Raw genomic sequence first — 19,130 nt, 5'->3', positions numbered from 1 at the left:
ATTTGACTCTACATATTTACAGAGTTCTTCCTGTGAGAAACTCAACTTATTTACACATTACTTGTTCACCTTAAGATTTAAAAACGTATGCTTCAGGCTGGGCACCGTGGCTCACATCTGTAATCCCAGCACTTTGGGATACCAAGGTGGGTGGATCACTTGAGGTCAGGAGTTTGAGACCAGCCTGTCCAACATGGTGAAACCCCGTCTCTACTAAAAATACAAAAATTAGCTGGATGTGGTGGCAGCTGCCTGTAATCCCAGCTACTTGGAGGCTGAGGCAGGAGAATCACTTGAACACGGGAGGTGCAGGCTGCAGTGAACCGAGACCACACCACTGTACCCCAGCCTGGGCAACAGACCAAGATGCCATCTCAAAAAAAAAAAAGTATGCTTCATGAATCCAGTAATTTTAAAAGGATTAGAAATTTCACTAATGAAGGAATTTTGCTTTGCAAACTTTCTTGATATCTAAATGTGAGTTTATTTTTTTCTTTTGAGACAGGGTCTCACTCTGTTATCTAGGCTGGAGTGCAGTGGCACAATTACAGCTCCCTGCAGCCTCGACCTCCTGAACTCAGGTGATCCTCCCACCTCAGCCTCCCCAATAGCTGGGACTACAGGCGTGCACTTCCACACCTGGCTAATATTTTGTATTTTTCGTAGGGATGGTGTTTCACCATGTTGCCCAGGCTGGTCTGGAGCTCCTGGGCTCAAGTGATCCACCGCCTCAGCCTCCCCAAAGCACTGGGATTACAGGCATGAGCCACTGCACCCGGCCCCAATTCACATTTATGTATAAATTCAGACCATCGTAATTCAGATGAGCTATGTCTGTTAGGACAATAATTCCTATGAGATAACATGACGACTTATTTGGCACAGAAAGTTTTTATAGCACATCATATGTATTTAGTTTGAAATATCCTGAAGTATTTCCAAAGCATCTTAGCTCTTGTTCGCCACTCTCACATAATAGTGTCTGGTACTCAACCCATTGTGAAAAGAGATGAAGACAGGCAGTTCTATGGATTAAAACAAAGCCACAGAACCAAAAAGCTGCAGAGTATTAGCATTCAGTGTTGTTAACATTAAGAAATGTATTCACTGTTTTCCTGAAAACTAGATGACAATTCATATGATTTTAGCAAATTTTAAGTTGGATGGAATGGTCACAACACATCCCCTGGTCTAGGCATTTTGGAAATGGGGACAACTAATTAAAATGGTTGCAGAGATGGTTCCTTTTCATTATTTCTCCCCTCAATTGAGCTGATAACCAACTTGCTTTCAGCACAATTAACTAAGACTTTACACCCAGAGTTCTTGTAGCGGCAGGAAAGTCACAAATAAGCTGAAGAAAACCTGCTCCAGAACCACTTGAATAGAAAGACAAACAACCCACCTCCTGTTCACAGCGGGAAAACAGATTCCCCACTCACCTTCTGGGCGTTCAACGAATAGTCGCTTCAAGCTCTGGTAAGTGCCTATCTTGATGGTGCCATAGGATGCCTGGCGTAACATCGCGGGGGCAATCCTGTTAAATCAATGTACAAAGGGACAAAAGCAATCTAAAAATCACTTAACATGGGCTAGGAAATGGGGCTTTTCAAGTAGGATCTTGTATAGGCTCTTTGCAGTGTGTGCCACGGTTTACCCTTTGTCCTACAGGCAGAATGCCATCCATAATCAAACTATGTTCTCTAAAACAATATTTTTTATTTTTTGAGACATAGTTTTGCTCTGCCACCCATTGCACTCATTGCATTGAGTATAATGGTATGATCTCAGCGCACTGCAAGCTCTGCCTCCTGGGTTCAAGCGATTCTTCTGCCTCAGCCTCCCGAGTAGCTGGGAATACAGGCACCGGACATCACACCTGGCTAATTTTTGTATTTTTAGTAGAGACAGGGTTTCACCATGTTGGTCAGGCTGGTCTCGAACTCCTGACCTTAGGTGTTGGCCTCCCAAACCTGAGGCTGGCCTCCGCACCCAGCCTCTAAAACGATTTCTTAAAATTCAGAATCCAACAAAAACACAGGTGGGGCCAGGCGCGGTGGCTCACGCCTGTAATCCCAGCACTTTGGGAGGCCAAGGCGGGCGGAACACGAGGCCAGGAGATTGAGACCATCTTGGCTAACACTATGAAACCCCGTCTCTACTAAAAAAACAAAAAATTAGCCAGGCGTGGTGGCAGGCACTTGTAGTCCCAGCTACTTGGGAGGCTGAGGCAGTAGAATGGTGGGAACCTGGGAGACGGAGCTTGCAGTGAGCCGAGATCGCACCACTGCACTCCAGCCTGGGTGACAGAGTGAGACTCCGTCTCAAAAAAAAACCAAAAACAAACAAACAAACAAAAAACACACAGGTGGGTCCAGATAAATCTGTGCAAATTATTAGCTCACTAAGTGAAAGTCTGGCCCCTCATATTTATTCTCAATGAAAATGTAAGTGAACGAGTTCAAGACAGAATCAGGAAAAACAAGCCTACTTTCCTCCATCCAATATGCCTGTCCTATTATCCTCTCCAAACCACAACCACAGTGTGGCATCGACACTCCCCAGCTCTCTTTCCGCAATTCCCCAATTCCTTCTTGAATTGCAATCAGGGTTTCTGCTGCCCTCACCCTCAAAACTCCCCTCATCAAGGTGACCAACTGACACTTTTGTTGCTAAGTTAAAATGGGGCTTTTCAAGTAGGATCTTGTATAGGCTCTTTGCAGTGTGTGCCACGGTTTACCCTTTGTCCTACTTGTAGCTTTCTCCTCCCTGTTCTGCTGTAGCATTACCCCCTCCCACTTCTTTTCTTTTCTCTACAGCATCCTACCTGTGTCTGCTCGGGTTCCCCAGAATTCTATCCTATGCTTCTTCTCTCCTTACTGTACATGCTCCCTGTGTGAGCTCATCTACTCCCCCGGCTTCAACTACCATCTAAAGACTGGCTGGGCATGGTTGTTCATGCCTGTAATCCCAGCACTTTGGGAAGCCAAGGCAGGCAGTCCACTTCAGCTCAGGAGTTTGAGAGCAGCCTGGGCAACATGGCAAAACCCCATCTCTGTAAAAAATATAAAAGTAGCGCCCAGACGCGGTAGCTCACACCTGTAATCCCAGCATTTTGGGAGGCCGAGACAGCAGATTACTTGAGGTTAGGAGTTTAAGACCAGCCTAGCCAACATGGTAAAACCCCATCTCTACTAAAAATACAAAAAATTGGCCGGTTGTCGTAGCTGGTGCCTGTAATCCCAGCTACTCACAAGGCTGAGGCAGGAGAATTGCTTGAACCTGGGAGGCAGAGGTTGCAGTGAGCCTGGGCAACCAAGTGAAACTCCGTCTAAAAAAAAAATTATGTGTGGGGTGTGTGTGTATGTGTGTGTGTGTGCGCGCGCACAGGTAGGTGCAGTGGCTTGTCGTGCCTATAGTTCCAGCTATGTAGGGGGCTGCAATGAGAGGATCACTTGAACCTGGGAGGTAGAGGCTGCTGTAAGCCATTTTGTGCCACTGCACTCCAGCCTGGGCGACAAAGCAAGATCCTGTTTCAAAATAAATAAATGAAAAATAAAAGACTGATGACTCCAAATCCGTGCTTCCAACACAGATCCAAAGACATATTTCCAATCTTCCTAGAGTCTCAATTTAGATGTCCTGTGTATACCTTCAGATAGGGTACCACACTGAACTGCTTCTCTTCCTTCTCCAAACAATCATCTTTCCTCTTGTGTTTCCTAGACCAGGGCATGGAACCTCCAGCTACACACTGGCAAAAACCACCAATTGAGACATTAGCCTCGGCTCCTCCTTCTCTTCTACCCACTTCATGTATGGAAACCTCATATTAGGTCACATAGTGCTATTAATCCTACACCCTAAATAGTTTTCTAGCCTGTTTTCTTTCTCCTCATCCCCGAAACCAATTCAGATCCTCATCTAGTCTTCCTACATGACAGCCCTGCTTCTAGGGCTGTCTCTTAATTCTTTCTCTCCATGGCAAGCAGGTGATGTTTACAATGTAAGCTGATCAGGTCCATCCTCCTTCTTAAACCCTTTCAGTGGCTTCTGTCTGCCATAGATATAGCAAAGTAAAATGCTGACAGGTACCAAGAAAGCAGATGCTGAGAGTGAATGATCCAGGCTGGGTCGAACTGCACACGCATACACTATGTGGTTGACAGAGGTTTTGTAAACCAGAGACAGTATCCTTCACCCCAGCTACCACTGTCATAACTGAACAAATGTGGGCCTAATGTTGATTTCTCTCGAGAAGATGGAGTCCCAGATTTTTACGTGCAATTTCTCATTTTTTAAATATTGGCTCAGTTAAAAAACAAAAACCTTTGGGGATTGGTGGATCCATGGCAGGGCTATGGGTCACCAGTTTGTGGTGTGGTATACTGGAGAAAACCAAGAGGCTTAGCATGGCATGAGGCTGTCCATGTTCTGTTCCTGTAGGTATTCTGATATAGATCTCACTCACTTTCCTATCCAGTGCCTACAGAATACTGTTCATTAAATACTGAAAGACTGGAAGTAGTTCATGGCAACTCTTATCCACATCATACAATTTTCATTATGGCAAAAACCTCCTTAATTCAGAATATCTAAGGAAAAGTGCTATTTTCAAAGAGTTTAAAAACTGAACAGAATGTTTTTAAGCAAACAGAATTTTTTATTGTTGTCTGTCTGTACTTGAATATAGTAAAAGTTTCACCAAAACATTTGCCACATAATATATATACTTAGAAATTAGAGTTGAAATTAAAAGTGAAAAATCTATCATGCTCTTTTCAAACATACCTCAAACTGCTTACTTGTGATCTGTGCAGTCTTGGTCTGAAGTCTACCCATGTGAAACAGTGAACAGGGACACAGAAATGCATGAAGGCCTACTCACCCCGAGTAGAGTGCTTTCAGTCCTTCTTCTCTGCCTATCCTCACTAATGCATGCAACATTCCTCGATATCTAATTTCTTTAAATTTTGCATCATTCGTCTGGCCTTGAATCTGGAGCCGTGTCTTGGTTAAATCAATTGGAAATGTACCTTAAAATTTAAAAAGAAATTCACTTAATAAAAAGAAATTCCACTAACTAAAGGATACGTCGTGATATATTACTGAGGAAACATTCAGACTATAATGTGAACTAAGAAAGTGATTAAGAAATGGCACTTTGCAATCTTGTTTATATTTTTAAAAATTGAGGAATCAAAAGACTAATAAAACCCAAAAAATGCATAAATATATTTTCCTTTATCTTTTTATTTATACCTCATCTTATTCTACATAGGATTTGGGTAGGCGGCATTGTTGTAGAAAGCAGATACACAGTATGATTTACCTAAACAGGAAATCCATTGAAAAACGTAAGTTACTATTCTGTATATAATTGAAGGTTAAAGTTAGGTTGAATGTGAACAAAGAGGTAAAAAATTTCATTTTCTAAAGGAGTTTTTCCACTTGGGAGAGTGTTTTATAGTCTAAAATTAATCTGGGCCAGGCGCAGTGGCTCATGCCTGTAATCCCAGCACTTTGGGAGGCTGAGGTGGGCAGATCACCTGAGGTCAGGAGCTCGAGACCAACCTGGCCAACATGGTGAAACCCAGTCTCTACTAAAAATACAAAAATTAGCTGGGTATGGTGGCAGGCACCTGTAAGCCCAGCTACTCAGGAGGCTGAGGCAGGAGAATCGCTTACACCTCGGAGGCAGAGGTTGCAGTGAGCCAAGATCACACCACTGTACTCCAGACTGGGAGACAGAGAGAGACTCTGTCTCTAAAATAAAATAAAATAAATCTGATAATGCAAATAAATATGTTAAATACTTTACCTAACAAATAGTCCACCCAAATATATAAAACCCATCCTTAGACAGTAACCTTGATTCACGGTGTCAACGAGAAAGCCCACCAGCCCAGAGAGCCTAAGCTGGTGAGTGGGTGGTTACCACGGCTCATCCAGCTTACCCCTTGGCCTCAATTCCCCCCAGCCCCACAGAGGTAGTATTCTGTTCTTGGACAGCAGTGACTGAGCCCTGGAAGCAATGATGTGTCCAACCCAGCACAGGGCATTCAACAGTTGCTCAATCAGTGTTTGTTGAACGAATGATTCCAGAGAATAAACAAACAGGGTCTGATGTGGAACCCAACCGATGAGGAAGTCACAAATGGGAACTAGATAATGTGCATCATCAGAAAGTGACTAGATAACTACAGTCCATCTTATCTGGCTCAGGGAACACCCTTGAGCTTCTCAAACCTCTTTACAGCCAAACAGGTTAACAGTGGCAAAGCTGGGGAAAGGACAAGGAAAACAGACAGACACAATCCAAAAATGATTCATAAAACTTGTGTTTGGGGCTGGGCACGGTGGCTCACGCCTGTAATCCCAACACTTTGGGAGGCCGAGGCAGGTGGATCTCTTGAGCTTGGGAGTCAAGACCAGCCTGGGCAACATGGCAAAACTCCACCTCTAATAAAAATACAAGAATTAGCCGGGTGTGGTGGTGCACATCTGTAGTCTCCCCTACGCGGGAGACTCAGGTGGGAGGACCGCTTGAACACGGGAGGCAGAGGCTGGAGTGAGCTGAGATCAGATGACTGCACTCCAGCCTCAGCAACAGTACCAGACCTTGTTTCGAAACAAAAAATTTTAAAAAATTTGTGTTTGGTCAACAGGATCAACTTTCTCTCCAGTAAACTTTGAACCCTAAACTGCTAATAGCAGCCAAAATGACTATTTTGCCTTAAAAAGCATTACCAAAAGAAAACTTATTTTTTTTTTTTGAGACTGGGTTTCATTCTGTCACCCAGGCTGGAGTGCAGTGGTGCACACGTGGCTCACCACAGCCTCGACCTCCTGAACTTAAGCAATCCTGCCACCTCTGCCTCCCGAATAGCGGGGACCACAGGCCTGTGCCACCACATCTGTCTAATTTTTTTTTTTTTAACAGAGATGGGGTTTCACTCTGTTGCCCAGGCTGGTCTAGAACTCCTAGACTCAAGGGATTTCCCTGCCTCAGCCTCCTAAAGTGCTGAGATTATATGCGTGAGCCACCACACCCAGCTAAAAGACATTTTGAATTCTGAGACAAACATTTCATCATCTCACATTCTACACTTGAACTACATTCACATCACACACCATCACGCACAGCAGGCTATGTGACCCACCGCCCTCAGGTCCTTACCGCACTCAGCTGTGATGGAGGCCAGCCCCCCATACACAAATGGCTTCCAGTTGAGGGCTGACATTCTCACACTGTCTGTTCTTTGATTTACAGAAACATCGCCTCCAACGCAGTTTTTCCTGTACACAACAGTAAGATATGATAAAGCTGTAACTTCTCACACAGGCAGTGTCTTCTCCAAACTCTTCCCCTAGGTTTTATTTGGAGAGTGCTATCACCAAAACCCCCTGTAGCCATTCCCAAGGGAAGCCTCCCCTTAATAAAGCAAAGCACCCCTATTTCCTAAACCTCAAGTCAGCAATTTCCAAGCTTACTTTATCAGTGGTCTTAATTTTTACTGTGACCTCAAGAAGTAATCAGCTACTTTGGTAACTTGGTATGCGTGCTATGTATTCAGTGTAGTGCAGTGGAAGCTGTTTTCTGAAAGTCTATTTTATCTTAAATCTATTCTTCATACAATAAGTATTTGCAGCGGGCATGATGGCTCACGCCTACAATCCCAGCATTTTGGGAGGCCAAGGTAGGAGAACTGTTTCAGCCCAGGAGGTCAAGACCAGCCCGGGAAACACAGTGAGACCCTGCGTAAAAAAAAAAAAAAAAAAAAAAAGTATTTGCTATTCATTCACCGCTATCTTAGTGAGTCCTTATTGGGGGGACATCACATCCCTCGGGTGCACTGCAGCAGAAAAATGTTGCAAATTTGTGTCATAAGGTAAAATGACAATTACTTAAAATTACAAGCTACTTATTTTATTTATTTTTTTTAAGACAGAGTCTCACCCTGTCACGAAGACTAGAGTGTAGTGGCACAAACATGGCTCACCGCAGCCTCAACCTCCCGGGCTCACGTGATCCTCCCACCTCAGCTTCCCAAGTAGCTGGGACCACAGGCACACACCACCACGCCCGCCTAATTCTTTTATTTTTTGTAGACTGGTCTTGAACTCCTGGACTCAAGTAATTTTGCAGCCCTGGCCTCCCAAAGTGCTGGGAATAGAGGTGAGAGCCGCCACGCCCAGCCACCACAGGCTACTTGTAATCTATATTCTATAAATATCGGCTCACTTCTCTTAGCCTTATTACGTTACCAGCTGTGAGGCAGCTTGGCATGAGGAAAGAGGTTGACTCTGCGGTCGAGCCACCCCACACCTTTCCTTGAGAAGTTCCCGCTCACCTGAGTCTCGGTTTTTTCTTCACCAACACCATCGTCACCACAGCAGACAACACAACCAATTAGGGGTACAGCCATACTTTTATTCACTAAGTTAAATAAATGTCAGGCTGTAGGCCTATTGTGTGGATTAAGCCGTATATATTTTAAAGACACTCACAAATGTTGCCCTCCATCTTCCTTTTCCGTAATAAGACCTTGCTCCCTGTGATGTGTACTCTCGTGCCACAGCTCAGGTCCTTCACATTCATGTCACGTTCTACAGTTGTATGTAATTAGAGCCGGTAAATGTGGCCTCATGCCCATTAACAGGAGACTCATACAACTAATACACTTTTGTATATATACTATCAACTATAGCTACTGTTGGTTTAAAACAAAATTTCTAACTTTTCAGTCATTATTGGCAGGCAATATGCCCAACATGTTTACTTTGCCTGTGTTTAGGAACTTCCCAAGTCTCCTTTTCCCAGGAGAGGGCTACCACGAGTCACCACTGCCCAGAATATCAGTTTCCAACGCTAAGATCCCCCCATAGAGCACCTTGAATAAACCTATTAATCATTATTCCTTGTTGATGGATACTAACCAAATTCATAGCAGTTACAAATGAGTAAAATAGAAGGTTCTGTAAGAATGAAACAAGAAAACCACTATGTTTTTAGGTATTTCAGTACCAAAGAGCAAGCCCTTTCCCAAAAGACTCCTATCAGCTCCCTATTATCCTTGAAAATATTTAGTAACTGCACTTAAGTAAATCCTAGCCTTATTAAATTGGTAACTCGTATAATAATTAAGACTGTAAGTTAGAGATTGTAAGAACCTATTAATAATAAATCCAATAATTCATTTACCATCCAGTACTAACTTCCTCAACTTATTCTTAGACTTAGCTGATTGCCGATTAAAAAGCAAAACGAAGGCAGGTGTAGTGGCACACATCCGTAGTCCCTGAAATCTGTAGTCTTGAGCGTAGGAGTTCAAGACTAGCCTGGGCAACAGAGTCAGACTCCATCTTTTTTTTTTTTTTTTTTTGAGACAAAGTCTCACTCTTGTTCCCCAGGCTGGAATGCAATGGCGCAATCTCAGCTCACTGCAACCTCCACCAGGTTCGAGTGATTCCCCTGCCTCAGTCACCCAAGTAGCTGGGATCACAGGCATGTGCCACCACACCCAGCTAATTCTGTATTTTAATAGAGACAGGATTTTGCCATGTTGGCCAGACTGGTCTCGAACTCCTGACCTCAGGTAATCCACCTGCCTTGGCCTCCCAAAGTGCTAGGATTATAGGCGTGAGCCACTGTGCCTGGCCAGCTAGTTAAGTTTTAATGAGATCTGGCTACTTTTTCCTCTGTCGGTTTTGATATTAAGTTTTCAGCTGGTTAGGTTAAAATCCAGAGGCTCTCGGTTAATACTAACATGTAAATACTCAACTAGAGCTAAAAAATGTGATGGAATTGCTTCTTCATAGTTTTGAAACAAATGGGATGAATCACGTGCCCATTCATTCAGAAGTACCACCAATAAAACTTTTCTACAAATTATTGTCCACTCCCGGATCAGCATCCTATAAGCAAGTACTTCCATTCAATTACAATTTTTTAAAGTTAGCTAGTCAGGAGGCAAAAGAACTTTTTGGCCTTTCTCTTTTCCTTTCCAAAGCTAGGACTAGATCTCTAAGCAGTTAATATTACTGGAACTTATCAAGTCATTGTTTGCCGAGCAAAAGAATCATTTGGCTTAAATATGAACCAGAGAGCCGCAGTAGATGGGCAAACATCCAAATAAGGAAAAGGGGCGGGCGCGGTGGCTGATGTCAGTAATCCCAGCACTTTGGGAGGCCGAGGTGGGCGATCACCTGAGGTCAGGAGTTCGAGACCACCTGGCCAACATGGCAAACCCAGTCTCTGCTAAAAATACAAAACTCAGGCAGGTGTGGTGGCAGGTGCCTGTAATTCTAGCTACTCAGGAGGCTGAGGCAGAAGAATCACTTGAAACTGGGAGGCGGAAGTTGCAGTGAGCCAAGATCTCAACACTGCATTCCAGCCTGGGCAACAAAAGCGAAACTTTGTCTCAAAACACATACACACACACACCACACACACACACACACACACACACACACACACACACACACACACACACACACGCAAATGGGCAACAAAAGCGAAACTTTGTCTCAAAACACATACACACACACACCACACACACACACACACACACACACACACGCAAATGGCTAGTTAGGACTGGAATAAGTAAGCAGATGTCCACCAAGTTGTACTGGCCACAGCAAGCTGTGACAGGGCTATAGTTATCTTAGGTTGAAACCTCTGTTCAGTAAACTAACCCATTTCTTTGTTTTGGAGCTCCTTCTGAAGGGGAGTCTCCTGAAACACTTCCTTAAATTCCAAACACAGTTGTTTGGAAAAATCCCAAGTGGATCTACAGAAGTCCCAAGGCTGCCAAGCCAAGACAGTCAGAGAGATTCATGTGTCCTTAGCAGTCAATAGTGTCTGGGCAGCAACTCGGGGAAGGAATTAAAACTTTGCAGAAATTCCAGTGTCGGGCAGTGGCTGTACACTGATTTTACACTCCTCTTACAGCCATGTTCTCTAAGCCATGCTAAAACCCAGTAATTCATTCCTTCTCCTTGCTGCATTATGAACATACTACTAACACTAGCAGTCATCCCTGAATACCTGCTGTCAGGCATTGCTATACATTTTCCTCACAATCCTATGAAAGAGGTATCATCAGCCACATCTCACAACTGACCAAACAGCCTCAGAGAAGAAAAGTAACTTTCCCTAGTCAAAGCTACCAAATATTCAAACTAAGGTCTCTCCGAAGGATCACATGACCATTCCTCTAGGGACTACTTTGCAGCCAAACACTATCTTCCAAAGGCTGTTAAAAAAATATTGGTGGGTGCAGGGCAGGGAATTCTATACATGCATTATAAATATAGAATTTTCCAGCAGAGGAAACAAAAAATTTTATTTTTAAAAATGTTAGCTGTTGGCTGGGCATGGTGGCTCACACCTGTAATCCCAACACTTTGGTTGGTGGAGGAGGGTGGATCACTTGAGGTCAGGAGTTCAAGACCAGCCTGGCCAACATGGTGAAATCCCGTCTCTACTAAAAATACAAAAATTAGCTGGGCGAGGTGGAGATGCCTGTAATCCCAGCTACTCAGGAGGATGAGGCAGGAGAATCGCTTTGAACCCAGGAGGCGGAGGTTGCAGTGAGCGAAGATGGCGCCACTGCACTCCAGCCTGGACGACAGAGTGAGACTCTATCCCCCCCACAGAAAAAAAAAAAAAAAGAAAAACTTGTTAGCTGTTAGTGACTGGCTGAATAATTTTTTCTTTTTTTTTTGAGATGCAGTCTCGCTCTGTCACCCAGGATGGAGTGCAGTGGCACTATCTCCGCTCACTGCAACCTCCATCTCCCAGGTTCAAGCAATTCAGCCTCCTGAGTAGCTGGGATTATAGGCATGCGCCACCATGTCCAGCTAATTTTTGTATTTTTGGTAGAGATGGGGTTTCACCATGTTGGTTAGGCTGGTCTCAAACTCCTGACCTTGTGATCTGCCTGCCTCCGCCTCCCAAAGTGCTGGGATTAGGCATGAGCCACGGCACCTGGCCCAAATTTTTTTTTTTAACTTAAAAACAAACATGCCGGGTGCAGTGGCTCACACCTGTAATCCTAGCACTTTGGGAGGCCAAGGCAGGTGGATCACCTGAGGTCAGGAGTTCAAGACCAGCCTGGACAACACCGTGAAACCCCATCTCTATTAAAAATACAAAAATTAGCCAGGCATAGTGGTGGGCGCCTGTAATTCTAGTTACTTGGGAGGCTGAGGCAGGAGAACTGCTTGAACCTAGGAAGCGGAGGTTGCAGTAAGCCGAGACCGTGCCACTGCATTCTGGCCTGGGCAACAAAAGCGAAACTCCATCTCAAATAAATAAATAAATATATAAATAAATACAAAAAAAAGTGAAAAATACAAATTAAAAAAAAACAACAAAGTTGTTAGCTGGGCTAGTCACACATATCTGTAATCCCAGCTACTTGGGAGGCTGAGGCTGGAGAATAGCTTGAGGCCAGGGGTCCAAGACCAGCCTAGGCAACAGAATGAGATGACCATCTCTACTAAAAAAATCCAAAAAATTATCCAGGCATGGTGGTAGGCGACTCTAGTCCCAGCTACTCCGCAGGCTGAGGTGGAAGGGGCACATACGCCCAGGACTTCAAGGCTGCAGTGAGCTATGATCATGACACTGCACTCTGGCAGCCTGGGTGCCAGAGCAAGACCCTGTCAAGAAAGGTTAAAAACAAGTTTTCTGAATGAAAATGTCTATACAATAAGAATTTCAAAGGATTCTCCCTACACTTAGGATATATGCTAAGTTACACGTCCTGTCTACATTTTCTCTTATATGGTTGCTTAGTGTTTATTTTCACCCACCTGACCTCATGTGCACAGCTGTAAAGGGAGGTAATTAAATATAATACTAGCTGCTGGTACTTCTGAACGCTTTCCAAGTTTCTAATATTTATTTATTTAGAGGCGGAGTTTTGCTCTTATTGCCCAGGCTGGAGTGCAAAAGCATGATCTCGGCTCACTGCAACCTCCACCTTCTGGGTTCAAGCGATTCTCCTGTCTCAGCCTCCCGAGTAGCTAGAATTACAGGAATCCGTCACCACGCCCGGCTATTTTTGTATTTTTAGTAGAGACAGGGTTTCTCCATGTTGGCCAGGCTGGTCTCGAACTCCTGACCTCAGGTGATCTGCCCGCCTCGGCCTCCCAAAGTGCTGGGATTACAGGCGTGAGCCACTGCTCCCAGCCGTTTCTCTTATTTAATTCCTGATACGTTCTTTCAGTTTTACTTGCTGTTTCCTTTTCAGTCTGAACTCTTAAACTGTAATCGCACAGCCTTTAAGGCTTCTGTGCTCTCATACATTTTTGTTCCTTGCTGGACCGACTGCCCTTTCAATAATGCCCTTTCATGAACTTTTCCTATTTCCTGTTCTTTTTAAAGGTGCAGAAAGAAAACTAAGGTCATCACAGACTTCCAAAAAGCGGGGTTTAAAAGAAATCTTCTAAGTTATCATCTCGTTTCACGTTAATTAACTGAGTCCGCGGTCACAAAGCTTCGCAACGGCAAAGCCAAAAGCAAAATTCATGCTTTTCAACTTTCTCACTACCCAAGTAGGACGGCAAGCCGAATCCGCAGGACAGTGCCAACACTGTTTTTGCTACTCTTGCGCAGAACAAAAATGCTAATCACTGCAACTGCTTTACATGAAATTGCACCTAGAAAGACTTTAAAACCCAGAGGTACATTAACTCTCCAGGCAATTTCCTCCCAGCCTAGCATGTGCCACGAGCGATTCCGAATGTGGTGTGCCCTCTCCCAGAATGCGAAGCTCGCGGGCGCTCAGGCTGCCGTTTGAATGAACCCACGAGTGGGAGGGACGTACAGGCAGGGTTGCAAGCCCGGGGCACGCGTGCAGACGCAGAGATGCCACGACGGGATTCGCACTCGGATCTCAATGACCCTGGAACAGGAATCACCCCACGCCAACAGCGATGCACCAGCCCGACCCAAGGAGGGAGCAGCCCGAGAAGCGGAGCCCTGTCCCAGTCCCCCGAACCTCGCGCCCCGCCGAGCCCCGCCCGGCCTGTGAACTGGAAAGCAAAGGCAGCCCAGAGCACGCCCGATTGCAAAGGAGGCTCCCAGGAAACCGCAGCCCAACCCTACCCCAGGCCCGGGTTCCGGGAGCCGCAGAGCAAGAGGGGCCGGCGGGAGGAGGCGCGGGCCAGGACTTACCTGGAGGCGGCGGCCCCACACCTCCTGCAACCCGGACTCAGTTGCTACAAGAACCGGAGGCCGCTCCAGGAAAGGAGAAAATGCCGCGCCGGCCCAGGAGCCTGCGCGCAGCCCCGCCCCGCCCCGCCCCGCCCCACCCCGCCCGCGCAAACACGCCAACCTCCTCAGTTCCCATTGGTTTCTGCCAGCACTAGCCACGCCCATGGCACGCCCCTGACCCCCCCCCCCGACAGAGACACTTAGGGGCGGGGCCAGCCCCAAGTCCCTTTCGGGATCTTCCACTGCCGCTGCCTGAGGAGGAAGCTGCTTCGGACTCGGTGGCGCCTGATGTGGCCTCTGATATCGACTGGGAGGTGGAAGAGAAATTTGGGGAACGCATCGAGAACCCTGGAAAAGCAACCTTCTCAGGGGGCGGTTCTCTGTGCCCGCGTGAACCTTCACAGTTGGATGGAAGTAAATTTGCCCTTATTTTTTTATACCCCAGCTTTTAGCTTGAAAATGTACAGATTAGGCCGGGCGCGGTGGCTCACACCTGTAATCCCACCACTTTGGGAGGCCGAGACGGGCGGATCACGAGGTCAGGAGATCGAGACCATCCTGGCTAACACGGTGAAACCCCGTCTCTACTAAAAAATACAAAAAACTAGCCGGGCGAGGTGGCGGGCGCCTATAGTCCCAGCTACTCGGGAGGCTGAGGCAGGAGAATGGCGTGAACCCGGGAGGCGGAGCTTGCAGTGAGCTGAGATCCGGCCACTGCACTCCAGCCTGGGTGACAGAGCGAGACTCCGTCTCAAAAAAATAAAAAAAAAATAATAAAAAATAATAAAATGTACAGATTAGCGTAGCCGGACGTGGTGGCGGGCGCCTGTAATCCCAGCTACTCAGGAGGCTGAAACAGGAGAATCGCTGGAACCCGCGAGGCGGAGGTTGCAGTGAGCCAAGATCGTGCCACTGCACTCCAGCCTGGGCAACAGAGTGATACTCCCTCTCAAAAAAAAAAAGAAAATGTCCAAATAGACCAAAAAATTAAAAGAACCATACTATATGAGTAGAAACTTTTACATATATAATATATATAATATACATATATGTAAATAGTTGTATATTAATATATCACATTTTTTAATGGTATTGCAGTGTGTGTGTTCAAGTACACCCAGGTATATTTTTGTTTTGTTTTGTTTTGTTTTGAGACGGAGCCTCGCTCTTGTTGCCCAGGCTGGAGTGCAGTGGCGCCATCTCGGCTCACCGCAACCTCCGGCCCCCAGGTTCAAGTGATTCTCCTGCCTCAGCCTCCCAAGTAGCTGGAGCCGGGTGCCGTGGCTCACGCCTGTAATCCCAGCACTTTGGGAGGTCAAGGCGGGCAGATCACCTGAGGTCGGGAGTTCGAGACTAGCTTGACCAATATGGAGAAACCCCGTCTCTACTAAAAATACAAAAAGTAGCCGAATGTGGTGATGGCACCTGTAATCCCAGCTACTCGGGAGGCTGAGGCAGGAGAATCACTTGAACCTGGGAGGTGGAGGTTGTGATGAGCCGAGATCACACCACTGCACTCCAGCCTGGGCGACAGAGTGAGACTCCATCTCGGAAAAAAAAAGAAAAAAGAATAAATGCATATGTATAAAACTTGCATCTATTGATGCAAAGTGGTACTCCAGGAATCTTTACATTCCTTGATTCATTCAAGCCAAAGAAATGTTATTTCCATTTTACAGGTGATGAAACAGAGTTTTCATGAGATAACTGGCCTGTTACAGAACCAGGGCCCGGGGCCATCTATCTCATTTCCTTCTGTGTCTCCAGCTCAGGCCCCAGGCGGAGCTTAAACAATCCCTTTTCTGTCCTCCAAACTGGACTCTAGGTGAATACCTGGATTTTTGCCACGCACTCTTTTGAAATCAATAAAATATGGACCCGTTTGAAGTATCCCCTGAATTCTGGCCATAAAAACAAATACAATCCCCAGCCTGTGGGGGAAAGTCATTGGAATGCTTGCCTTTCTAGCGCAGGGAAATAAGAACATGACGCTTTCTACCTCTCTCTCACCTCACCAAGTCCTTTCCAGACTCATGACTGTGTGGCACTGCATACTAAGTACTGGATTCCTCCCTCTCCTGTAGAGCTTTTGGACACCCAAAGTCTACCATTACCCTAAGCCCCACCAGCCTGTGCTAATACTCACATAATACTTAGAAATACACAGGAATCGCCAAACTTCAAGTATGAAGATCCCTTTGTGGGTTTTTTTGTGCTTTTGTTTTGTTTTGCTTTTCAAGACAGGGTCTCGCTCTGTCACCCAGGCTGGAGTGCAGTGGCCCAGTCACAGCTCACTGCAGCCTCAAACTCCTATACTCAAGCAATCCTCTTGCCTTGGCCTCCCAAAGTGCTGGGAGTACAGGCATGAACCACCATGCCTGGCCAAAGATCTTTTGGAAAGAAAAATGAATTTTTTAAAACTCTGGAGTCCCTGTAAAATAGATGGTAGTATTCTCAGTGTCCATTATGAAAATGCATATTGAATTTGTGGGCCCCCTGCAGTAACCTTGGGTTCCCCCAAGGGTCTTGGCCCATGAATTGGAAACTATTTCTCTAGGGAATAGTAACTTGGTTGCAGCAGCATAACCAGTTTAGAAACAAGAATAACAAAAAAAGTTCGGGCGCCGTGACTCACACCTATAATTCCAACACTTTGGGAGGCCGAAGCAGGTGGATCACCTGAGGTCAGGAGTACAAGACTAGCCTGGCCAACATGGCGAAACCCTGTCTCCACTAAAAATGCAAAAATTAGCTGGTCATGGTGCTGCCTGCCTACAGTCCCAGCTACTTGGGAGGCTGAGGCAGGCGAATTGCTGGAACCTGGTAAGCGGAGATTGCAGTGAGCTGAGATTGTGCCACTGCACTCCAGCCTTGGCAACAGAGCGAGACTCCATCTCCAAAAAAAAAAAAAAAAGAATAACAAAAAAAGTAGTAAGTCCAGAAATATATCTATGAACTATTCAGTGCTAGTCCCTGTTGGAAGCAGCTTCTTTTTCATCTATTCTTTGGCTTCAACTTTCCCCCTATTTGGCTCTTTGTGCATGTTTTTTATCTGACTACAGTTAACACACCCAGGTAGCAATATGGAAATGAAGACCTAGGTTCTACTCAGTCCTGGTCACAACTTTATTAGCTCTCTGGCCTTGAGTTCATTAAAGTCCTCAGTTGCAAAATGGAAACAATACCCTCCCTACAGAATGTTAAATGAGGCGACATGTGCAGAAACGTACTTTGTAAAATGTAAGTGCTGTAGAAATTTGAATTCATCTGGCCATGGCACTCACCAGTTTAAAATTCTTCATTGGCTCCCCAGTGTCCTCAAGATTAAAAGTAAGCCCTCAGGCTGGCACACAAGGCCCCTGACCAGTGGTCCTTAGAGCCCTCCAGCGGTAAGAATCTAGTTCCCTATCCGCGTCACTCATGTACTTGCCTCTCAATCCTGTATTCTAAAGTCCGGCCATATAGACACTTCTCAAGTAGCTGGACTTTTTTTGCCACTTAAGACTTTTATTAGCAAACTGTTAAAACAGTAAGATCCATACAGCCAAAAGCCCTCACTACACTCCCTTAGGTGGATGATGCCAATCTCTATGAGGAGCTGGGCAGCAGGAACCATTTTTTACCCACATCCTGGTTTTCATCATCTTGGCAACTGTATGTGCACTATATAGTGGCAATAAAAAACAAATGCTTTGGAATCAACTACAATTTGGTAAATGTTTGTGTAACCACATTAAACTACAGGAATGGTGCAGATAATATGGACCTGCATCTTGCCAAGAATGAGTCTAGCAGGTTTTTCTGGATGGGGGTCCCTCGGTGCTTGCAGAATGAAAGGCCTTAGTCAGACCTTTCAGGGGTAGCAATTGGTGGTTGGTGGAAGGAGGAGGTTGTATCTGACTGAGACATCTGGTCACCTCCTCTCCTTGGCAAAATGGAGCAGCAATGAGCCATTGCTACTCCTAACAAGAACACCTGGATAGGCCAGTGTTCCTAGCTGGTGTACTGGGAATGAGCCCATGACATTCTTTATCATTATATTTTTTTGCAGCAGTTCTCAATCTCAATGAGATTTTGCCCTCCAGGAGACATTCGCAATGTCTGGAGTTTTTTGGTTGCCTCAACTCTAGATGCTTGCTACTGGCAAGTTGGTAGGGACCTGGGATGCTGCTAAACGTTCAACAATGCCCGGGAAAGTGGCAATAGTACTGAAGTTTGAGAAATCCTGTTTTATAGGAATGTTGCTTTGGGCATTTGTTTTTCCTGGTTACAGGTGCTTTGTTGAGAATGCATCTTTTGTGTAAGTCATTGAATGGTCGTATAAAATACTCATAGCTCCCCAAACACAGTGACACTCCCTTTTACCGCTGCGACTCGGCACACACTGCATTGCACCTGCTGAGTTATTTCTCTTGCTAAGTTCTTCTCATCCATCAGGCCTCAGTTTGGACACCATGTCCTCTAGGAAGTCTCTCCTAGTCCCTAAAAACTGGGTGCAGTGGGTGCCTGCCCACGTTGTGCATCCATGCTGCTATGAGAACAGTTACCGCACTTCAAAAGAATGAGCCGTTTTCTTGACAGTCTTCCCATGGAACCGTAAGCTCCTTGGGGTAGGGACCCAGTCTTGCTCACTACCGTATTCTTAGTGCTCAGCATAGCACCGGGCACTGTGGGCCCCCAATAAATACAAGCACATTTGGAGAGTCTCTATAATTTGAGAGTTGGCAGGAAGACAGAGGTCAGGACGGAGGCTTTTTCAAATTGTCTATCCCTTCCCATTGATATCACCACAGTTGTAAGCCCTGCTCAAAAGTACTTCTGCTTCCTTAGATGTGTTCCAGTAGACACAATGGTAAGAACAACAGTGCAGGGAAACTCATGTGAAGTCTGGTGAGTTGTA

General features: G+C 45.6%; 1 protein-coding gene across 27 annotated transcripts in view; it reads right to left on the bottom strand.

The window, feature by feature from the left end:
* Positions 1-19,130, bottom strand: part of SLC25A30 (solute carrier family 25 member 30) — a 78,316-nt gene that overhangs the window by 11,149 nt on the left and 48,037 nt on the right. For 18 of the 27 annotated variants that reach the window (XR_012426931.1, XR_012426933.1, XR_012426934.1 and 15 more), the window contains 3 exons: positions 7,181-7,299; positions 4,889-5,036; positions 1,443-1,537 (listed from right to left, as the gene is read on the bottom strand). Coding sequence is in view for 22 of the 27 variants with exons in the window: in XM_074021944.1 (XP_073878045.1) it covers positions 1,443-1,537; positions 4,889-5,036; positions 7,181-7,299 (362 nt within the window). In the remaining 5 variants the exon portion in view is untranslated. Of the gene's footprint in view, positions 1-1,442; positions 1,538-4,888; positions 5,037-7,180; positions 7,300-14,191; positions 14,240-19,130 lie in introns of those variants that run through there. The other 9 variants (XR_012426932.1, XM_045377151.2, XM_045377148.3 and 6 more) reach the window with 4 other exon arrangements.

Source organism: Macaca fascicularis, chromosome 17, assembly GCF_037993035.2.
Source record: "Macaca fascicularis isolate 582-1 chromosome 17, T2T-MFA8v1.1".
In the NCBI taxonomy this organism is placed as follows: domain Eukaryota; kingdom Metazoa; phylum Chordata; class Mammalia; order Primates; family Cercopithecidae; genus Macaca; species Macaca fascicularis.
The sequence above is the reverse complement of the archived record's forward strand: the minus strand, read 5'-3'. Positions and strand labels throughout refer to the sequence as shown.